Source organism: Lactuca saligna, chromosome 9 (assembly GCF_052625555.1).
Source record: "Lactuca saligna cultivar CGN05327 chromosome 9, ASM5262555v1, whole genome shotgun sequence".
NCBI lineage: Eukaryota > Viridiplantae > Streptophyta > Magnoliopsida > Asterales > Asteraceae > Lactuca > Lactuca saligna.
Window position 1 is genome coordinate 144424571 of NC_136425.1, and position 23839 is coordinate 144448409.

The following is a 23839-nucleotide window of genomic DNA, read 5'->3' on the forward strand; positions in this document are numbered from 1 at the left end:
TTCAAGAGGGACTCGGCGAGTTCTAGCCTGACTCGCCGAGTCGGGCCGCGCATCTTGTGCACGCGGGAGCCGACGACTCGGCGAGTCCATATCCTGGACTCGGCGAGTCCGTCCGTCTGGGTGAAACCCTAACTCCCCGGGTTTGCTCACTATTTAAACCCCATTATAGCCTCCATCTCGTCACTTTCCCCCTGAGAGCACTGTGAGAAACCCTAAACCTTCCTCTTGTGAGCTTATAAGTGATCTTGTTCCATTTTGTGAAGGGGTGAAGAAGGAGAAGAAGAAGGAAGCAAGGAAACGAGTTCTAGTGCCAAGATCCAAGATCAAGTGTGAACTTATTGAGCCGAGGAGATTCAGGAGCAGCAGTCGTTAGCTTTCCGAGCCACACACTCATCCGCTAGCTTACGAAGTGAGTTTCCTTCCCGTAGGGGCGGGTCTAAGGCCACAATGCCGGCCCGTCCAGTTAATAGTAGTTTCCGGACTTCGGTCCGATGTAGTAGTTAGTATGTTTGATGCCTTCGTGGTTCAGACATAATTCATGTGCTATGTGTTATGTGTTTTATGTTCCGGGCAGCGGCCCGATGCAGTATGCAGTATGTTTGTTATGATATGCTATGCTATGCTCAGTCAGTTCCGGGCTCCGGTCCGATGCAGGGGACACGGTCCCAGTCAGTTCCGGACTTCGGTCCGATGCAGCCAGTTCCGGACTCCGGTCCGATGCAGTCAGTTCCGGACTTCGGTCCGATGCAGTTAGTTCCGGACTCCGGTCCGATGCAGGGGACAAGGTCCCAGTCAGTTCCGGACTTCGGTCCGATGCAGTTTTCGGGCCCCGGCCCGATGCAGTGGGCAAGGCCCAATATGTGTTTATATGTTGTATGGTATGTGGTAAGTTGGGGGAGCTCACTAAGCTTCGTGCTTACAGTTTCAGTTTTGGTTTCAGGTACTTCCGCAAGCAAAGGGAAGAGCTCTGGGTGACGGCATCGCACACACCACCGTTTCAGCTTTAGTCTGGATTTGATTTAGTTGTTGTTTTTGGATATAGTATGTTACAGTTTCCGCACAGTACTTTATTATATTTTGGGGCATATCACGCATGGTTTATTTATATGATACTCTGATTATAGTTTTGATGGTATTAAAAACGAAATTTTTGGGTCGTTTCACATCATGTACTCAGGCAATTCTATCATACAATTCTTGAAGATCCCTAGCCTAGTACTAGCATGCTTTTCTAACATATCACAATATCAGATAAACGTACGGTATTTTGGGGTCTATTTACTGGCTCCGGCTGATCGTACACTTCGCATCATCGTTTACTTATTTTGAAAACCATTTAAAATAATTTTGAAAATCTTTCCTTGATTTGAGACTGGAGTCACATGAGTGTCACTCAAACCAAGGCTCTGATACCAACTTGTAACACCCATAAAATTCGAGCAAATTTAAAAAAATTTAAATCATTTGAAACCATTCAATTATTACAATTTGTTTCCAAAATAGTTTATACATCAGAGTTCCAAGAAATCATAATTGTTAATCGAGGAAGTGTACGGTCACGCCTTCGCCTACCCGCGGCCATCCGCTGAACCTGAAACAATAAACTGAAACTGTAAGCCCGAAAGCTTAGTGAATTACCCCCAAAATACCAACCTCATATAACCATAATCATAATCATACCATATCAACAAATACTGAACAACATGCATAATGAGCCTTCAGCCTGACTGGACCGCTCCCGAGCCTTCGGCATGACTGGACGGCCTCACAGGGCCTACAGCCTATCCTAACCGCTCACCGGGTATGTTGGCCTACAGCACAAAGTAGGACCGCCTCAACCCAACCCCCAACCAAACAAACATGTGCACATAAGTATCATACTCTAGCTCATATCATATAACAGTCAAACCGATCTAACAGATCACTAATCATAACAACATCCCAATAACCGGGGTACAGACCTAACCGGTCACTAACATAGCATCATCCTAACCAGGACAATCATGTGCACATAGATATCATATAACACTAGCATGTGTGTGTGTGTGTGGGTATATATATATATATATATATATATATATATATATATATATATATATATATATATATATATAACAGTTAAACTAATCTAACAGATCACCAAGCATAGCAACAATCCTAACCAGGATACCGACCTAAACCAGATCACTAACATAATACCGTCATAATTTACCAAGACACCGATCTAACAAATCAATAAGCATATCAAACAAATACAAGTATACAATCCGAGAAAAGGCCCGATCTTGGTGTCTTAGACCCTGTTGATATAGTGAGGATAACTCACCTTGCAATGCCGGACTAAACCACAAAATCACGCTCCCGAAACACTGCTCTAAACTCCAACACCTATAACCATCAAAGATCCAATTCATAAATACCCGCTTACCAATTATCCTCAAAAGTAAAAAACGGTCAACCCTTGGTCAAAGTCAAAGTCAATTATCAAGGTCTACAGTCCATGTTGACCTCAACTCGTCGAGTACCCTCAGCTACTCGTCGAGTTCCTTGCATAACTTGCCAACTCGCCGAGTCACCATGCCACTCGTCGAGCCCAAGGAAATCTTCATCGGACTCGCCGAGTTATTCATCCAACTCGTCGAGTTCATGACCATCTTCATGTGACTTGCCGAGTCTACCATGTGACTCGTCGAGTCACTTCAGTCCTTCATCCATACAGAAGCTTTTTAAGTCATGTTAAGGCTCCATACTACAGATCCAACTTCCCAAGGCATGTTTATCACGTAAAGTTGCAAACTTTACGTGCATGCAAGGCTCTAATGACTCAAAATGCCAAAACCAAGCTTGAAATGGGGTTTTACACTTAAGGAGGGGTCCATACTTTCCCAAGCTGATAGCTTTATAGACTTACAAATCAAAGAGAGTTCAGATCTGAAGTTACAACTTCAGATCTGAGCTCATACCCAAGAATAGATTCATAACCAAGCCAAGAAGCCCTAACTTCATCCAAAGAGATCTAGAAAGGAATGAGGCCAAGATCATGAATTGATACCTCAAATGAAGCTAGCTGAGATAAACTTCAGACCCACAAACGTTCTTGCCTCCAACTTGTTGATCTTCAAGTTTCTTGCATCAAGGTATTCCTTCCAATCTTGCAATTTACACTAATATGGAGCACACAAACGAATTAGGGTTTCTGGACTCTCAAGAGGCTGCAAAGGAACTAAGGGAAGCTAATGATCCCTTAAATAGCGTGCCAAACCCCGGAAATTAGGTTTCACCCTCCAGCTCCAACTCGTCGAGTCACTCTTCCGACTCCGCGAGTTGGTCACTTAAACACATGGCCCAAACCCGTTGTTACTCGACGAGTCATGCAACCAACTCGTCGAGTAGATCTTGAATTCATGAGAATTTATAACCATAAATTGGTATTCGAGAATCGGGGGGTTACAAAAGATTTATGATACTTTATATGCTATTATTTGATTGGATCTATGGTTTATTGTCAACCGGATTCGGAAACTTTATGTGTTCAAATTTCTAAACGTCTAGTTACGGTATTAGAACTAACATGTAACTTTTCGGAGTGACAAGGAGGATTTAAACGTCTATCGTAAATAAAGATCCAAATTCGCCTATTTTGGTGTATAGATTGACATGGTAAGAACTTGAAGCAGATTAGGAAATGCTAATGGAAACCTGAACCACAAGTGATTGAGCGTGCACCAAAGGTAGCAGATGTACCCGAGCCAATCACGGTGGCATAAGTACAAGCAATGATACAAATGGTATTGGATCATCAAATGGAAGAGACAAGACGTCTACTTCAACACCTGAATTGAACATCGAACAGTCAGAAAAAAGTGAATTACAATAGAACCGTTAGTCAAGCTGAATCACCAGTGGTTAAAAAAAATAACCTAGATGAAGGAATTGAAAGGAACGGATGCAAGTATTCACGACTTGCAAACCATCAACCTAGATGAAGGAATTGAAAGGAACGGATGCAAGTATTCACGACTTGCAAACCATCAACTTTTACTGAGAAAGAATATCCAATTGGAGTTATGGTGTGAAATAATAAAAATAAAACTAATAATATAGGTATTAAGAAATTAAAAATAACATAGTTATAATGTGTAACAAATTAAATTATATATATATATATATATATATATATATATATATATATATATATATATATATAAACTATATTTTTTCTTAAAACGGCTACGTTTATGTGCTTCAGTGTATATGTAGTTTGTCTCCCACAAGAACCTACAAACATGTTTAACAACACCCATAAAACTAGTATTATGAAAAATGGAAAAAACACATTTTATAAAGGAACAATATTATGAAAAATATAGTTTTCTTTTTAATGGCGTTTTTTCCCGGAATGAAAATCAATGGGAAAATGAAAAACATGATGTAGAAATTTTTGAACGTTGCATCTACATCCATCCAGCATCCATTCTGACAGGCGAGATGGAATTTGGTTTTCTTAGGTTAGGTTTAAGAAGTAACCATCAAAACTTAAATAGAACTAACCATCAAAACTTAAAGTACTAGGTCAAGGTCAACCCGTGTCACTTCTTTATATGTAGATGAACCTCAGATGATAGAAAGAAAGAAGGTGAAATTAATCCAAATACATTCTTTTGTCCTTTTCTTATATCTCTAATAAACTGTACCATATATATATATATATATATATATATATATATATATATATATATATATATATATATATCCACAAAGAAAAGAATATTTGGGTATACTTAGCAAAGAAAGTTTGACAAAGCTTATAGGTAGCTAAGCCAAGGGTAAAGTGAATGAATCACAAAACCAAATTGGAAGCAGGCAAAAAATAGGTAATAAAATTTACTTACATGAAGCCAAGCAAGCCAGTGGATCTTTAATGTTTTTTCAAGTTTCCATCATCATTATATCATTTTATTATTCTACTACTAAAACTAAAACTACTAGGAAGGAAGCAAAAGCAACCCATAAGACCACAGCATTTTTCCATGCTTACAAATAGAGCCCCAAAAACCAACCAACCAACTTGTTCAACATAACAAGAATATCATCAGTCTTTCTCTTTCTTGTCATGAATTGTTCTTCAAAATTCACGAAGGCATCACGATTCATAACCAATCTTTCATTTCTTTATCTGAAAAAAACCAACCTAACTTTCTTCATTACACGAAACAAAATCGGAATCAAAAGTAAACAAATGAAGGAAAGTACAAAGGAAGGGTGATGCAGGGAGACTTACATCTATACATAATAACAGACAGCAGCAATGACTGAAACAAATTGACATGACTAGCCGAACCCAAAACCTTCACTAGCTTCATGGATCGCAAGCAGCAACCGCTCTTGAAGCTGTTCCTTTGAAGTGTACTCAGGAAGATCTAATTGGTTGAAGCTGAAACAAAAATAAAAATAAATATATATACATATAAATTTAATCAAATAAAATTCCAAATTCCAAATTCTAAATTCTAAATTCTAAATTAAACTAACCAGGTATGAGCAGATGGCAGCCTCTCTGGTGCTCCATAAGCTTTATGGATTTGGAACCTTTGTGGACCCGATATACCTTGTAGTGCTTTAAAACCTTCCAATGGAACCTAACCAATCACCAATGTTATCGTTAGATTGTATTATATATACAAAATCATTAATAATTATTATATCCTCAAATATACCTTTGATGTACCAGTGACAAATTGAAGCAATCTCGCCCTATCTTCTTTATTAAATGCTTTCACAACCTCCCAAAACCACACAACAACACCAGAACCTACTGTGTATCCTGTGTATTCAGCATTCGCCTTCAGATCATCCACTGCATTAAAAACAATTAACAAGGCCAAGGTTGGTTAAATTTAAATTAATCATGTAAATATGTTAATAATTTTTTTTTTTAACAAAATATACTCACAGTCAATCTCTGGGAGTCCACTGATGAGCAGCTCAAGCTCTTTATCGTTAAAAATAGAAATAAGGTCACGTGGAATCAACTCGTTAAAACCCTCCAAGAATGAATTTATTTGAGGGCGTATTGCATTTGTCAGAATATGTTCAGCAACAAGATCCACATATTCATGCTTTGTTTCTTCTGTCACCCTTATGTTCCGTCCTCCCGGTTTCAGCTCATAATCGGTAACCTTTTTTTTACCATATACAAATAAACCACATCTCAATATTCCATTCTATAAATAAATAAATAAATAAATCTAATTTACGAACCTCTGTCTTCTCATAGAGAATGTGTTTTTCTTCATCAGCATCCATGCTAAATGTCAAGTCCAGTATGTCGCTTACATCGTTCTGAACCAAGTAAAAAACAAACCATGATATTATATTGCATGCAAATATTAAATATTAAATATATAAATAACGTATAAAACAATGTTGTCGCTTACCTCCAGCAACCACTTTAAGTTCTTGTAATAATCAGGATCAACAGCCTCTATGTCATGATATGTTACCTTCACACCGAGGATATGCTTATAGAAGGATCGTGTGAAGTAAACATCCAACAGTTGCCCATCAAACAAGGCTTTAGCAACCTATAACATACATAATTAGGGTTAAAACCTTATTCCACAACATTTCAATTCTATTTTGAAAAAAGAAAAAGGGTATTTTCGGAAAGTACCACACGGCCAACGAATTTGAAGTAAGAAAGATGCTCCGTCTGGTATACAGAATTAGGGTTTGGCTGGAAGGTTGCATTGTTCCCTCCAGTTGTAAAAAGCAAAGCACCTTTGTCAAATATGACCCTGGAAAGCAACTGATACCATTCTCTTGTCAAACCACCAGCATCGATACCTTCTTCACCTTGAAAATGGACATTTAAGCGTCCTTTCAAATCCTGACTAGGTCGCATCCGTAACTGATTATAGGAATCTTCTAGAACATACGCCCGTCGAACACTTATCCGGAGTGGACCAGTCAAATGTTGATCGTGTTGCTGTCTGATTCTAGAACGGAAATATGATCTTTTGTTGTCAAAGTCGATCAACCTGGGTGCTTTCAGCATCATAGAGAGTGATTTCTCCAACAAGCCTGGGTTTTGTCTGACAAAAGCGTTCAAAAGCCGGCGATGCTTCTCAGCAAATCTAGAAAATGTCACAGCACCATCAACCCCACTTGGTGATGAGCTTCCAGAAAGTTCCTTCACTTCCCTTGCGGTTGCATACGTGTCTTCTTGCTGGAGAGATGAATTGGAATTGGAATTGTTTGCTTGAAGCTTCTCGCATAGAACCAAAAATGCTTCAATGAAGGGCAAAAGTCGTTGGGTCCCAGGAGGGAGTGGAGGAGATAGAGATGAAGAACCCTGACCCTGACCCTGGACATGGTCACCACCAGCATTGGCATTGGTGTTGGACATAACTGAAGAGAATGAGCTTTGTGCCAGCTGTGTTTCAGTCACACTTATGCATTCGCTTAATTCTTGCCATAAAGGCTCCAGTGAAACGTTTAGCTTCCACATAGTGACATGCTCCTGATTATTGTCATCATCATCAGCATCACTCTTTTCGCTGGATACAGTGAGAGAGCTCAGTGTCTGAAGGATTCTTAGAACAGCAGCTCCAGCCATGGATCCAGCACTCAGACCCAACATTTGTGTGTTTCTTAAAGTGATGAGTTCTTTGATGGCGGAACTGCTCAGACTATGAGCTAAATCTGAAAGCTCCACAATAAAGAATTTTCTATGTAAAGGAGCAACCGATGCCAACTTCTTCAGAACTTCTCCAGTAAGCAGGTAAACTTTATCCGATAGCCTAGTCATTCATGGTGGACAAAAGAATTAACATTTTCATCTTTGAAATGGTGGACAGAGATTGGATTATTTAGGATAGTAAATATTACTTACCCCTCATGGCCAAGAAGGCTGCATAGATTGTGTAAATCAGGCTGTGGTAGCTTCATGAAGATGTCATACATGTTGACACTTTTCTGGTCATCTGAAGTGGATAATCCATCACTCACACTTTTATCATCCTGACTTGGTTCTGCTGCTGCTCCTGCTGAGGAAGAATCTCCCTGAGCAGGAGGATTGTCACTAGCAGGTGCAGTTTCAATGGCGGGAAGAGCTTGGGAGCTAGCTGTAGCTGCTGTTGCTGCTTGTTCTTGTTCGGTATGAGATTGGGAATCAACTTTTGAAGCAGCAGTGTATACAACCACTTGAAGCAGACCCATAACCTGATGCATCATTCATTTATATAAAAAAATGTATACTGGTGTGGTGTTGTGTTCAACAGGGATGACTAGCTATGGTCTAAATATGCATACCTGTTCTAGATGGGCAATACTGCGAAGGAAAAGGGGCTGATTCAAAAGCTTTACAAACAATAAAATAGGTATATCACCATCGGATCCAGATCCTCCTCCTCCTTCAACAACTTTCTCTTTTCCCTTATCGTTCTTTTTATCATGGTATTTGAGACTCAAGGAGTCCGGGACAAGTGAAGAATCAAAGTAGAAGAGCAAATTAGCAACAGAAGAATGGTTTGTAGCCAAGTATGTCAAAATTTCAAGGACCCGGCGCAGTACAAGAGGTGGGAGACCTGTAATTAATATATGGAAAGATATTAGATTTTAAAGCAAAAAAAATCAAGTGTCATGTTAAGAGGAAACCATAGTACCATCCAAGAGCTGTGATCTGCCATAAACAACATTAGACTGACAGCCATAAAGCCTCTGAGAGTTTACTGTTGTTAATCCACCTCCACCTACAGGGCCTTCAGTCTCTATCTTGATCATGTAAAGCAGCAGAAAAACAAGGGTTGCTCTTGTGTAACTATGAGCACATAAGTTCAAAAAGAGTCTCTGCAAAAGGCCTTTCCCAAGGGGCTGACATCAAGAAAACGGTCAGGTCAAATTCTCCACATTTCAAAAGGAAAATAACCTAAGGGACTAGATTGAGATGGAGTAACTAATTATTACCTGTGCTAGTCGTAGAAGCCTGATCAATGCTTTCAATGCCTCAGGATCTAGAAGCGGGTCCCCCTCAACTTCCTTGACTTTGAGGTTTTCTAGAAGAGCAGAAGATGTCCTTCGTCCTATAGTAACACCCACACCCCTATCAATTACAGTCTGCCTATCAAATCCCAAGCCATTCCTACGATTATTATTCAGTCTATGGCTATTTCCAAACAAGCTACGGGCCTGATAGTGACTCATAGCTCTATCCCTCAGCATCTGTGCTTCAGCAAGCAATGGAGATGGCAATGCTGAGAGAACAGCCTCTGAAGAGGTCAACAGGACCTACAAACAAATAACAATCAACCATCCATATTAGAGTATGTATTGACAATTTTTAACTTCTTCTGGGGATGCAATGCAAACCTCCTCGCGTAAATCAGCTGGAAAAGTGGCTATAATTGATGCATTGTCCATATCCACAGGTTGCCCTTCAGCTTGATGTGCGACCCTCTGTGCGCGTTGTTGGGCTAAAACTTCTGCTTGAATATCTGGAGGAAGGGCGGCTAAGAATTCTGGATCAATATCTTCAGCAGTAACAGGAGCAGGAGCAGCAACCGGAGGTGGGGGTGGGGCAGATTGAGCTTGTTGTGAAGCCAACACTTCTGCCCTTAGATCTGCAGGGAGTGCCTCCAGGAAGGTTGGATCTATGCCATTTGCATTTGGGGCTGCTGCTGCATCTGCATTAGTTGCACCAGTTTCATCAGGTTGACCATTATTATCCTGCTGAGCAATGTGACTGTCTGACTCCTCCATGACACCTCCTTGATCAGGATCAGCAACGTTCATGTGAACATCTGGTAGCACATTATCACCTGAGGTTACCGACAGATGGTTGCTTGCATCCTCATCATTTGCTGACAAATCCTGAAATGCCACAAATCATAATGTATAATTATCGCATCAGAGAAGTCACCCAAAAAAAACACAATCTCTACCTGTTGCTCGTTTACATTAACATTTCCTTCACCAATTTCCATGTTATCATGACTATTTGGCACGTTGTCTTCAGAGGTGTGTCCATCCGCTTGTTGTTCTTCTACAGCTGTGTTGGGCTGAACTTGAACATTTTCAACCACTTCATTAAGGTCTTGATGGGGGGTATTATTTTGATCAGTCTCACCACCATGCTGATTATCATTGGGCAAGGGGGAATCTGAATGTTGTCTCTGAGACTGAGTAGAAGTGGTGGTGGATGGAGGGCGTAATTGAGACATGAATAGTTCTTCTACAGCTTGTGCAATAGCAGCAGCCTGACCACCTGCTTGTGGCTGCCCATCATCAGTCCACCGCCCATCTCCCGGTCCTCTTCTTCCAGGTGCACGCAACTCCAAACCAACAGAAAAGTCAGACAATGGTGGTGGGGCTGCTCCTCCAATTCCAACTCTGTCACCAAATACACTAGACTGTTGTGCATGATCGAATGGAAGAACAGGAGCATCAAACATATAGAAATGAGCCACATCAAAGCTGCCACCAGATAACGATTCCAATTCCCGAATTGAACCCAAGTCACCAGACTGAGATGGTCTCAATAAAAGAGGATGCTGCAAACCATTCCCACTCCCACTCCCGATTCCATTCCCATCTGTGCCAGATCTATCAAATGAGGTTCGACTCTGTTGACGGCGTCGGTCAAACCCTAAAGGTCTTCGAAGCCCAAAAAGATCATCAACATTCACACCTTCGAAAGGCTCCGCAGCAATGTCGATAAGTCCACTATCTCCTGGTTGACCCAGCACCCCATCCAGAGCCTCTCGCCACCTCACCTCAATAACACGGTTTTCATGATAATCATCGTCCTCTTCATCAACCATGTCGTCCTCCTGATATTCATCTCCTAACCCAGTTTCATCATGATCCTCCACATCCGTGTCAGCCAGCGACATCAAAGCAGTACCATCTTCAGCTATATCCTCATCCTCGTCATCGCCATCCCCTTCTCCATCTCCATCCTCATCATCCTCGTCATCCTCACCGTCATCGCCCATGTCATCATCTTCATCACCATTATCACCACCACCCCTACCCTCAACATGAAAAGTCATTTCAATCTGATCAGAATCACGCAACACACCGCCATCTTCCATCTCTTCAGTTTCATCCATTTCAATTCTCAACTCCTGTTCTGCCGGAGGCTGGTTTAAGTTCGACTGTTGACCACCCTCATCCTGAGTTGTTTCTTCATGATGTTGCTCGGTGTCATTGTCATCTGCAATCTCATGTTGACTGTTATTATTACCCTCAGGTATCTCGTCAACAGGGGTATTATTTTCAGCCATCTGATTATCGGATCCGGTACTCAAACTAACCGATTTTTTCTTGTTACCCAAATCAGATAATGGGAGTTGCTCCACTGCATTGGCGGCCCGTGTTAACCCTTCCATGGCTTTAACAATGATATTTACAACTTTAGGGGCGTCCGGATGGTCTAGATCCAGTACCTGAAGAATGCTGGAGAGACACGGAATCATCCCTCCATCAATCATTCCTTTGGCTATATCAGGAGAGCATCCGGAACCAGGTACATTGCTGGAAGATGAATTTTTAGACAAAATCGAATAAACCAAATCAACAAAAGCAAGAACCCGTTTATCAGGCAATAAACTGCCCTTAGATGAACTGTTGGCTGAGTTTGCAAATGATGACAGGGCTTTCACAAGGACATTAATGACACGCCTACGCCCTTCGCTTGAGCGACCACACAAAACCACCAAAAACCACGAAGCTTTCTCGGATAATTTCCCTCTCCATTCATCAGATCCTGAGGCTGTAGTTGTACTCTTGTTATCCATGGAAGGGTGGAGAAGTCGATGTGTAACATGATGCACAATCCCACCATGTCCAGGGTATTCTACCTCATTATATCCCCTCAGCTGACACATCTCAAGATCCCGTTTCAGAATTATTCCAACCGCATGTACATACATTAGAAGAATATCACTCAGCAACTTGAGGACAAATGTCACCTTAGCTAACCCTGCTGATCTTTCTGATTGACTGTCTGATTCTTTCCTTGTTTCATCCACTTTCATTTTACCCTTGTTGGCAGTAGACTCGTCTATCTCCATGTTCATGGCAGCATTACCAGATCTAACGCAATCTTCCTCGGAATATTTTGATATAATTTCAAGCAGGTGATCAACAACCTGTGTCAGATTAGCAGGAACCTTTTTCTGGGCTTTACCACACTTTGCTGGCCCATCTTGAGATTTATTTTCAGATATACCAATTTCAACACCAGGTGCTTTTGATTTTTCTTTATCCTTTTCTTTCTCCTTCTCCTTGGACAAAACAACAACAGTTCTCCCACCTGTTGTTTCCAACTGACATACGCTTGCTGCTGCTTTCATAAACACCTCAGGATCTCTAGAAATAAGAGGTGCCATTGATGTCAAAAATGCTCGAGGGGGGACACGGCCAGCATGGCGGGTCCCACTTAATGCCTGTCGTACCTCCAATTCCATTGCTGTTTGTAGAGTCTGGGGATCTTCAATGAGATGCCGAATGATGGCAGAAGCTACTGTGTCATATCCAGGAAAGAAAGAGCTCTTTGGTATACTGAAAAGATCAACCATACCTCCATTTTCAAGAAACTGTAGAGCCAGAGTGTGTGTTTTTGTCAAGCGAGCACATAACAATAGAACTGCTTGCATAACCATAGCAGGGACATGTCGTTTGATAAGATCACATGCAACATTGAGTATCCTGTTACCCTCTTCAATAGTCAGATAACCAGTGGACTTCCCGAATATCTTTTCAAATGCCCCACCCTTTTCTTTTTCTTTATCAACATCAACTGGAGTAGATTTCTCTTCACCACCTTCCTTCTTTTGCTCTTGATCTTGCTCTTGCTCTTGCTCTTGCCCTTGCTTAGAATCAGGTAAAGATGCTTCTTTGCTATCGGAAGAAACTTTTGGCCTGGATTGCAACAAATTGTCCAGGATGAGAAGCAGAGCACTGATGCATTTTGGTACAAGAAGCTCGCTTTGTGACTCGGTTCCTTCCAAGAACTTGATTAAAATATCAATGGATACAGAGACAATGCCATTGTTCACAGCAATTTCTCTAGCAGTAACATCTTCAGCAAGAAGCAATGCCATCGTGTGTGATATCATACATAGTGTACTCGTCTCCTTCGAAGCCTCCAGTGGAGAAAGCTTTAGCTGTTGAATAAGGTACAATATCACTTTCGGCCGATCTTCTCCCTTGTTCCTATTACAGAACGTGACAAGCAAATCAGTCAAGGGAAAAGCCATTGAATCACTACTTTGAAACAACTTCATTGTGGCTGCAAGAATGTCATCAATAGGCGGTGTCTTCGTTTCAGCCACTTCCGTTTGTACATCACTCGTTTTTTCCGTGTTGCTATCTACTTTTGGGCCCTCTGATGAGTTTCCTAGAGATAAAGCAAGTGCTCTTGCCAACTCATCATCCTCCTGAACAGGATCTTCAGCATGAGTAAACAACCATTCCATGGCCATCTCAACACTATTCGTTTCAACTCGTCTTAATGCTTCTTCTGCCCTTGCCCTAGTAAATCCCATCTCCACAATCGTAGCAATAGTGGATTCATCAGGTGGAGGTGGCATGAACCTCTGGCTACCACTCCCGGAAACACCACTCCGGGTCCGTTTTGCGTCCCCAACACCGCAGTATACATGGGTGACAAGTGTCACAATTGAAGTAATGAACCCTGGATTACAATTTGGAAGCATGGGGTGGTTCCAGATGGGAAGTATTACATCAAGAACCTGAGATTGCAGCATACGAACAAACACTTCGGGATCTCGAGGAACAGGAAACAACCCGATTGATAAACCAACAGCAACAGGCTGTACAAGCAACTGAGCTTGAGATGTGGAGGTTGGAGGTAACAGGAAGGTAGAGTTAACAAAAAACTCCAGAAGACGACAGTAGCTCTGTAACGTATCAAGTAACCATGAACCACGAGATAACTTGCTTCCTTCACTGTTTTCATTATCACCACCAGATGTTGAAGCAGAATGAGGTAATGACCAAAGCAACTGACTTGTAGCTTCAAAAGTGGTGAGTAGCTCCTTGAAAGTCCCCTGGACATAGAAGTTATTTATCATTACCGTGTAGCAGATACGCCGCCTGTTATCAAATGTCAATGCCGCCATGTGATCCACAACTTTTCCAAGATAACAACACTTCACAGACAACACATCAAAACCAGGCCCCATGGAGTACCCTTGGAAACCAAGGGCCTCAAGAAAAATCTTTGCTAATGCAGTCCCGATGTTCTTGGAAGCAGTACTTAAGGATCCAGTTTCAGCCCTACGCCGATTAGACGATGGGAATCCTTTTACAAGAGTGGTGAAGAAAGATCGTATAGTAGAAGCAAGTTTGTTGAGGCTTTCCATAACAAGAGCTTCAGGAGTTTTTTTCTTCAGATCCTGGGAAGAGCTTACTTCAGTGTTGCTCATGGAAGCTTCCGGATCAATATGTAAAGCTTCTAGATGTCTACCCGTTCTTCCTCCTCGTATACGTGCCAACCCGTGTCGGCTGCGACGGCTGAACCCTTCACCAGATCGAACAACTGAGACAAAGTCACGCTCTAAACCCCAGTGAGGGTGTGTACTATTGCGAACAGACACTGGGTTCATGTATCTGACAACTGGCATGCTCGCATCATCATCACTTTCCCTTTCATTACTTGCAGCAATGGCAGCATCACCATCACCACCACCATTACTACCACCAGCAGCACTGGTGGCATTTTCAGCCTCTGCTTCACTACTCTTTTTTTCATCCACTTTAGAATCAGAAGAAGCGGAAACTTGCCAGAGTATTTCCCGATAGGCAACTCCAAGATCTTTCAACACGTCAGCATCAGAGGTTCCCAATTCGGACACAAGATTAGTTGTCCCCTTTGATAAAGCATTTGAAAGTGATAAGATACCTTCAAGACTAGAAAGGCACCTCAACACCTTTGTCCTTTTAGACTCTTCTACCTGTGCAAGCTGCATACCTCCAAGAGAAACAAGAAGTTCGTTTGTTGATTTCAAATGCTCTCTCAAGAAAAGACATAATGCTCGAGCAAGTGATGCTGAATGATGTGGAGAGAAGTTTTTAAAAGCCACAGATATGCTCTGTCCAACAGACACAGATGAAGGCATCAAAGGTAGGGTGAATAACTGCAAAACGGCTTCGATTCCCTTTTTATCCACAAATATACGACATGTGTCAGAATTTTGAAGAATTGTTTCAAGTAAACGAGCAGCATTGTTAACACAATCAGGGAGAAAGGTCTCGACATTCAACGAAGATGCATCAGAAGGTTGTTCAGGATTTTTCTCGGGATTTTCAGTCTTATCATCTGCATCGGTTTCCATTGGAACAGAAGAAGAGCTTGGAGCATCAACAGTTGAGGAAGTAGCTTCAGGTCCGGATCCAAGCTTTTCAATGGCTTTCAGAATCTCAATCAGTGTATCCACCCCATGTGCACGTAGAGAAGAAGCATGTCTCATCAGTTCATCAAGACCACTTGACAATGAACTCGGGGTATCACCCATAAGAGCACGTAGATACATTCTTGATGTAAATATCTTCACAAAACACCTCAAAGCATTACGATCTTTCACAGCCTGAAGGCCATTGTTATTAAGGCACAGGGCATCCAAACACTGAGGTATGCATGTTATCGCTTCACCAGAGCAAACCACACCATCCATTATAGCATCCAAAAATGCAGAAGGAAGAGAAGCTTCTTCCAAGATCGAATAACAAGTAGGATCTTTATGGATGAGATCACTCATGACAATCGCCGCCAGTGAAAACATCCCACCACCAAAGTCTTTAGCTTTTTTAAAGATCACATACAAGCAATGTGGCAACAAACTTTCTTCAGAGCCATAAACACGTGCAGTGGTTCCAGGAGCATATGTTCCAAGTGATATAGCACGTAGTAAAGCTTTCATTAAAGACCTCCTATGGTATGACACCAAAGCTTCAGAATAAAGAGGTTGATCATGATCAGATTCAGAACTCTCCATCTCAACAGACGTACTACCTTCTTGCTTTGATCCATTTTCAACATGAGAAACTTCTACCTTCAGTCTATATATCGTATCATCCAACCCTCCAAGGTCTCTAAATAAAGCAGCTGCAGGATTACTGTAATCCATAAAAGCTTCTAGAACATGTACAGCTGTCCCAACCAAATGCAGATGTTGAGGGTCTGTGTTTTTAAGAAGAGGTAAAAGTGTTGGTATAAACCCTGCTTCACGCATAGCAGAACACCCAGAAGAGGAAGAAACCAAAACAGTAACCAAGGAGAGTAAAGCTTCAGCAAAAAGAATAGACCCTTTAGACGATTTACTAACCACAGAATCAATAGCCTTCTGCATGAGACTAGACAGGATGCCACGGTGTCCGCCAGATGTCACAGCAGACAACACAGTCGGTTGGCGGGACCGATCTTGACAGAGGGCAACCAAAGAAGACAGACTCAAAATCCGAATCTTTTCAGGAACTGCATCTTCATAGCTCAATAAAGTCACCAATTCATTGATGAACTCAGGCTCAGTGTTAAAAAAGGAGACCAGATCATCAGTATCACCACATGCTTGAACTAGAACTACAAACGCATGTAAGCGAATACATGTGTATTGTTGTCGAGCAGTGAAAGAGGTGAAAGCTCTTGCGAAACGTAATCTTGTCAAAAGTGAGAATCTTAAACTAGGTGGGACTTTATATTCTTCAACTAACTTGTGCAAAAGTTCAAGATCGGACTTTTCGTATGTATCGATTTTAGGGAGATGGATGATTTGTAGCCCTTGATTTGACTCATTTGATGACTCATTCACTGCATAGAATTCGAAATGGAGAGTGCTACCCAACTCGTGAGCTACTGAATCGGATATGTTTTCAACTGCACATGAAACCAATCCAAGTCCTTCATCTTTCCCACCCCAACCTTGTGCAAAAGCAAATAGCTTTGAATTTAGGGATGCGTCTCTTATAATGTGTTTTCCAATTGATTTCTTTAAGAAAGCTGATAGAGTTTGGAGACAGGCTTCAACCACATCCGCATCAGTGGAAGCCAGTAGAGAAGAAAGATGATGCTGCATCATATTAATCCAGAATAAGTAACTTACCAAGTAAAATAAGAAGTAGCTATGAAGTGCAAAGATAGATTTTTTACCTCGTAGGAGCTATAGAAATGTTTATTTGTGCAGTTTTCCAATATAATTCTAACAACACGCAAAATCTGTAGGACGGATTCCCTAGGGAAGGGAGGGTCAGACTCCAAGAAATCATCCTCAACTTGCAAATCTTTCCTTGGTTTTATGTATTTCTCAAAGAAAGTATCAAAGTGGTTAAATAGATCAATCCAATGATGGAAGTCCCCCTGTATCAACAACAATCATCACAAACAACCCATATATAAGCAGGGTTATATGGCTAAGTCGGATAGGAATGTAGATGTACCTTGTCAAAATCCCAGAAGAAGCTTTTCAAGGGTTCCTCGATACTTTCAAGTGGAGCAGCAGTTACACCATTGATAAATGACTTGATTTTGGGAGGCTGATGCACAATGAAAAGAAGCATACAACATGTATCATCAACATTTAAACAAATCAAAGTATACAGAATTCAACTGTCAGCATGGCTTTTAAAGAATTTTACTAATTCAATTTTCATCATTGAAGACATTATGAATCCAAGGATAAAAGAAGCTGCTAATGGTCATATAGAGTGGGAAACATAAGGAAGTGACATATGGAAACACTTACGTTTAGTTTTGAATCAAAATATCTGATAATTCATGTAAACAGAAAAGCTTCTACCTAGAGGATGGGGATGGGAATTTCTAGGAATCCATAAGTTTTGAGAGTGTGGAGTTTACTGGAATACCAAAATCAAGTATACAAAGCAATCCAAAATTTTACTGATAAAAAACAGCCAAAATGGAAAACATTAAATAAATTAGATAAAAATGCCACAAGTAAACAAAGAATCAATCTTCCAATAATTTAAAAGATCATATGAGTGGGCATGCGTAAAACTGGTACATTCAAATAGTAAAAACACCACTATCGATCGAAAGAAACGATCGACCAAACCGATAGTCTCCATCATGTTAATTCCCGATTAAAAACCCTAAAATAATTGAATAAACCCTAAACTACCACACTCCATTACACAACTTCCAATAAAAAAAGACTAAAAGAATATAATAACTGCACTAACCACTTCTGATGCCCTCCTTCTCCGTAACTTCATATTGAAATCAACGTGACAAATAGCATTGCCCACAAAACACAATCGATCGATTCGTTGATCGTACGATTAGTATTAAATACGATCAATTAGCGTCAAAGACGATCGAATTGACAAAAGATCAGATAGTGGGGAATCAATATTGAAGAAATCAATCAATGGTTCGATTCAAGGGTTTTCGAGGCAAGGGTTTTTTCTTCTTCCCTTGTGGTTTGCCGGCGGTTGATCAGAAAGAGAAATTGAAAGTGTTTGCGTACGATTGTAGATGTCGATATGAAAGATAAGGGAAGAATGAAGAGTGAAAAGGGAAGAACAAAGAGAGAATTGCTCAAGCAAAGAAGCTTACTGTCGTCCTAGGAACGATTTACAAAAAGAAAAAGGCAGCACAGAGGGGGCTTATATATTTCTTTTCACCGACCTACCATTTACCTTTTACCGATACCAACTCAAAATAATTTAACACGTATTTAGCCAAAATATTTGTATTCGGTTATAAATGATAACATCTAAATTAATTTATTTTTTTATAATATCAGAACATTACAAAAACTTGTAAATCATTGATATTTTGTAACTTGTAAATCATTGATATTTTGTAAACATCTCATGTTATATTTTTAAGATGAGGTATAATTGGATCTTACTGAATTCGAGTTAATACCTACTCTCGAGTTCAATTTAACGAGCGAAATAAAAGAAATGAGTGGAAATGAGAATAAAATAAAATAGATTGGTGTTTCCGAGTTTCATTAAATGAAGGAAGTGGAGGGAAATGAGAGGATCATTTTCTCTCCAACTCGGGAACACGAAATAAAATTTTCTTTTCCTTTTCTTTCTCTTATTTTCTTTCGTGACTTTCTTTTCTTTTCTCTTCTTTTCTTTTGTTAAACTCGGGAACGAGACGTAAAAAGAATAGAAGAGGAAAGAAAGGAAAAGAAATTTGTATTTTGTGTTCCCGAGTTTGAAAGAAATTGAAGGAAAGTTAAACATTTTGCTCTTTCTCTCCAAATTCTACCAATTCAAATGGAAAGTTGGGAGGGAAAGTGATCCTTCCATTTCTTTCCGATTTCTTCCTTTAATGAAACTCGGGAACACCAATGTCTCTTACTTTCCTCTCACTTCCACTCATTTCCTTTCTTTTCTCTCCTTAAGTTGAACTCGATAGTAAGGTGATAGTTTTTAATGTTGATCAGAAGGAAACATATATGATTGGTTTTGACCCTAACTTTGTTAGTTATGTTTATAAAATTCATAGATAGTAATTTATTAACTATGGTATATTACATCCACTTTGCGAGGGAAGTATTCTGTAAATTTTCTATTAGATAGGGGTTATTTTTTAATTATTTTAAAATATAGACTGTTTTAGTAAAAAAAAAATCTGCATATAGCCCTTCTATGTAAGGTACAGGGACAGTTTTTGTAATTTATTTTTTACATATGGACCAAACAGGCCAACATATAAAAGTCTTAAACACGTGGATCGTTTCTATAAAAAAAAAATATACACAAAGATATTTTATGTAAATTTAATACTAGGTTATTAAATTAATAAGGTAAATAAATAAATGGTGGTATATATATATATATATATATATATATATATATATATATATATATATATATATATATATATATATATAGCTAAACAATCAAGGAATCGAAAAAATAAGGAAAGGGGCGACGATTTGGCATATCATTAGTTTATATGAAGTTTAGAAAGTTATAAGTAAAATAATGATAATTTAAAAGTTAAAGGGCTAACAATGTAAAGTTGACAATGTTAGTTTGACCAAATGGTTGACTGAATTAATGGAAGGGACTATTATAGTTATATAATGGATGGAGGAGGACTTTATTATGTCAACCTTTTAGTCATATGCAAAAAATAAATGAAATAATGATAATTTTGACAAAAGATGTAAATTAGAGGGACCAAATGTGAAAATATTAGGAAATAAGATGCATACTCCCACATTCTCTCTCCAGGTCGTGATTTGCGAAGAAGAGACTCTTTGATTGTGATTTTCTTCTATCTTACACCTAAAGATTAATCCAATACAAGATTGGAGCATCCAATCAAAGGAAAGATGACTCAAAAGCTTTTAGGTATAATCTCTTTCTCTTCTACCTCTGAATTTCGAATTCAAGGTTTGGGGAAAACCTAATCTCGATTTTGGCTTCAGTTGATGACTATGATTTGGTTTTCTAACCTCCTTTGATTGGTTTCAGTGGTCCTAATCTTAATCTAATCATTACATTTATGGATTTGATGATTTTGATGGAAACCATGTTAGGCGTGTCAAATCCAACAAATGATAGGGGTACGATATACTCCTAAGAACACTACTATATTGCACTAATAGGTAGTACAAGGGAAGTAGGGTCGATCCACATAGACACAAGACAATCGTTCTAATACCTCTTTGCACAAGGTACTTGTTCACAAAAGATTAAAGAGGGAGTTTTGAATGCAATGATTAAACATACAACTTAAAAACACAAGTAATCAACTAAATGAGTGAACTAAATTTAGAATTTGTAAGGGCTCCAACTTCATGTATGACAACTTAGCAATGTGATTCAAAGATGACTCAATATTCGTTCAGCTCCATCTAAGTTGGTACTTGAAAGTGTTAATAAGCTCTAACACTTCCCATTCACCACATTAATTAACCAAAACAAGCTCTTTGATTAACCCTAACCTTACTAACCTAACCTAAACAAGCTCTAAGAATGAGATTAAAAGATTACATGAAGCTTTATGTAAATGTTCCCAACAACACCCAATACTCCTCACAAGCTCGGGAGTGTAAAAGTGTATGGATAAGACGTACACTAAATTCATTCAACAGAGATCAATTTAATGTTTGTTACTTGTTCAATTTCACAAAACAATTACGGAATTTGTAAAAGAGATAACTTGAATGACCTAACCCTAATTCAAATGGCCAGTAAAAATCACGATTAGAATCAAACATTCGATTAAAGCAAAATCAAATTCACTAGATAGAAATTAAGAACGAACATCAGTTCATATGATTGAAGTCACTACCAAGAAGTCAAAACATTAAATTGGAGAAACTATGGTTATAGTCACACATGGTTAGAACAAGATCACAAGTTTAAAAACTAGAAATAATGTGTAATTACAACATACAAATACTAGAAATGTTTCCAAATGATTACTGATCAAACCCTTGCAAAAACCTTCGAAATCCCCTCTCAAAATGTGCTCTGATATGTTGTATGTATGTTAAAATGGCCCTCAACCCGTAATATAAAATATATGAAAAACTGCCAAAAGTTGGTTTTTGGGTCGAACATGGACCGTATTAAAATAAGCTAAATTGACACGGTCCGTGTTCAGCAGCCAACACGGCCCGTGTTGATTTTCAATAAACTGACACGACTCGTGTTCAACATGGTCAACAGCTCCCATTTTGGTCAACACGACCCGTGTTGATTTTGTAGTGTAAATCCAACACGGCTCGTGTACCTCTGACTTTGAATCTAAACTTGATTTTCCAAATTTTTCGTTCTTCGCCCGATCATCCCAAAATCTTCACCAATGCTTCCCGGCACCTCCCAAAGCGCATTACAAGATCCGGATTACCTAAAAAAGAAATGAAAGTCTGCAATTAAGGTTATTCTAGAGACTAACATGAATACGATGAAATGCAAGAAAAAGGAAGAACAATTATGCTAAATAAATGTATGAAATGGGACTAAAAGGTGTGCAAAAGGGTGCACAAATTGTACCTAACAAATATCTCCAAGCTTAGACTTTCTTATCCTCAAGAAAGAAAAAGAAAAATCTAGATCAGAGAAAAAAAAGACAACAAAAAAAAGAAACAAAAATCAAAATCAATAACCTTTTGAAACTTAATGCAAAAATCAAAACAGTCATGAAAAAGATTCAACCCAATTAACCTCGTTTTTGTAGCATAGTTGAGAATGTATCTGTCGTACCTTGAGTCAACTTGGCATTGGTCTCAAAATATTATATGAAAATAGAAATAAGACTTTGGCCACTCCCTAACGCAACTCAACAGAATCAAAGATCACAACACTTGTTCCCTTTCAATAGCATCAAGTCAATTCATGGAACACATTATGGTCTTACTCTCGTGAAAATGTATGTGACAAATATATGCTCAATCATCTTTGTTTTACAAAATGTAACAATGACTGACTCCAACTATTTGTTGATTAACAACAATCTTTTTCTAAAAAATATTTTCTAAGAATTCCTTAAAATTTACCCAGATTGGTTACAAATTTCAAACCACTTACACTAGTTAAAGTAATTAACAGTCAGTCTCAATGTCATAAGTTCAAGTCTAAGTCCAATGGAATCTTTTTGCAGCCAAGCATTTTTCATAAATATATTATTCAATTAAACTATAACAATAAATATATACAAACTATCTAATTATGTTTTTCCTACAAATAAAGCCCGTGACTTTCTTTAAAATCCATATAACGGACTTCCAACTAACACATCCAGACCATATGACCTTAGTGTGCTAGATTTAAAGAGATCCCACGGGTTTACTCGCCCGAACCTCAAAGGCCACAAATTATCTTTATTTGGATACCTATACATATCTAAAAAAAATCTATTATTAGGTTCATGACTTTCTATGGAACCCGTATAGTGAACTTTCAACCCAATCAGTCCGAAACAATTCAAATTTAGGCGATTAGATGTAGAACACCCCTCGGAGTTTACTTATTCGAGTTCCAAAGGTGACAGATTAGCTTAATAATTTTATTTTTATTTATTTATTATTATTATTATTATTATTATTATTATTATTATTATTATTATTATTATTATTATTATTATTTTGCTAGGCTTATTTCTTTATATTTCCATCCTTGACTTTTCTATTATGGGGACATCTCATGGTCTATTATCGTGAGGGGCTTCTAAGATATTTTTCAGGGGACTGAAGTCAACATGCAAAGACCCGTAAGTATAGTTGAAAACGATGTCCCTAAGCAAGGTATATAAAAGGGAATTAGTAGAAAGGATTTTTTTAGAGCATCAGAAGGTTCAGAACACTTAAATTTTATATTTTTTTAATGTTTTCTTGAATTTGGCGTTTTAGGACCAGTTGAGCACTTACTACTCGTGAGACTGGTCACATGTCCCAAAGATTGACTCATATATGTCGTTATACCCCGGTGTTGACAACCTTTTCATTTTCTGTTTTGCACAAATAGCTTCGGGAGGTGTGTTCATGAGCAATTAGCTTGATTTGAGATTTTTCAATAAAAACAAGTCTAATCTCAAGGCATACGACTCACTTACCGATTCAACTGTTTTTAGAAGATTAGGCTTCCTTGGGTTGGATCAAAACAAAAATGGAATAAAAATCTTTTGTTTGTTTTTTTGAAAATGCATGAATAAACCTAGTGTACAACTCTACTCATCCCCAAGCTTAAAGATAAACATCGTCCCTGATGCTCGGAGAGGGTGGAACAACCTATTACGGAGGAGGAGACGGGTGGTGCCCGGTTGGGTACGAGTCCAAACAATCACAAGTGCACACAAATTGAATTTTAAGCAAAATATGGA

At 39.1% G+C, this 23839-nt stretch overlaps 1 protein-coding gene across 2 annotated transcripts; it reads right to left on the minus strand.

The window, feature by feature from the left end:
• Positions 1-4853: 4853 nt before the first annotated feature.
• Positions 4854-18604, minus strand: LOC145014914 (E3 ubiquitin-protein ligase UPL2-like). 2 transcript variants are annotated; one of them, XM_078973357.1, is made up of 17 exons: positions 18223-18604; positions 17461-17556; positions 17174-17380; positions 9942-17093; positions 9370-9870; positions 8968-9288; positions 8667-8874; positions 8314-8588; positions 7895-8223; positions 6674-7802; positions 6438-6584; positions 6262-6342; positions 5954-6179; positions 5718-5857; positions 5533-5639; positions 5282-5434; positions 4854-5176 (listed from the first exon to the last, which is right to left on the minus strand). In XM_078973357.1, the coding sequence occupies exons 1-16, from the start codon at positions 18253-18255 to the stop codon at positions 5332-5334; spliced, it is 11055 nt and encodes a 3684-aa protein (XP_078829483.1). In that variant the 5' UTR covers positions 18256-18604; the 3' UTR covers positions 4854-5176; positions 5282-5331. The 2 variants fall into 2 exon arrangements, with proteins under 2 accessions (XP_078829483.1, XP_078829484.1); XM_078973358.1 differs by having other exon boundaries at positions 4854-5191.
• Positions 18605-23839: the final 5235 nt, after the last annotated feature.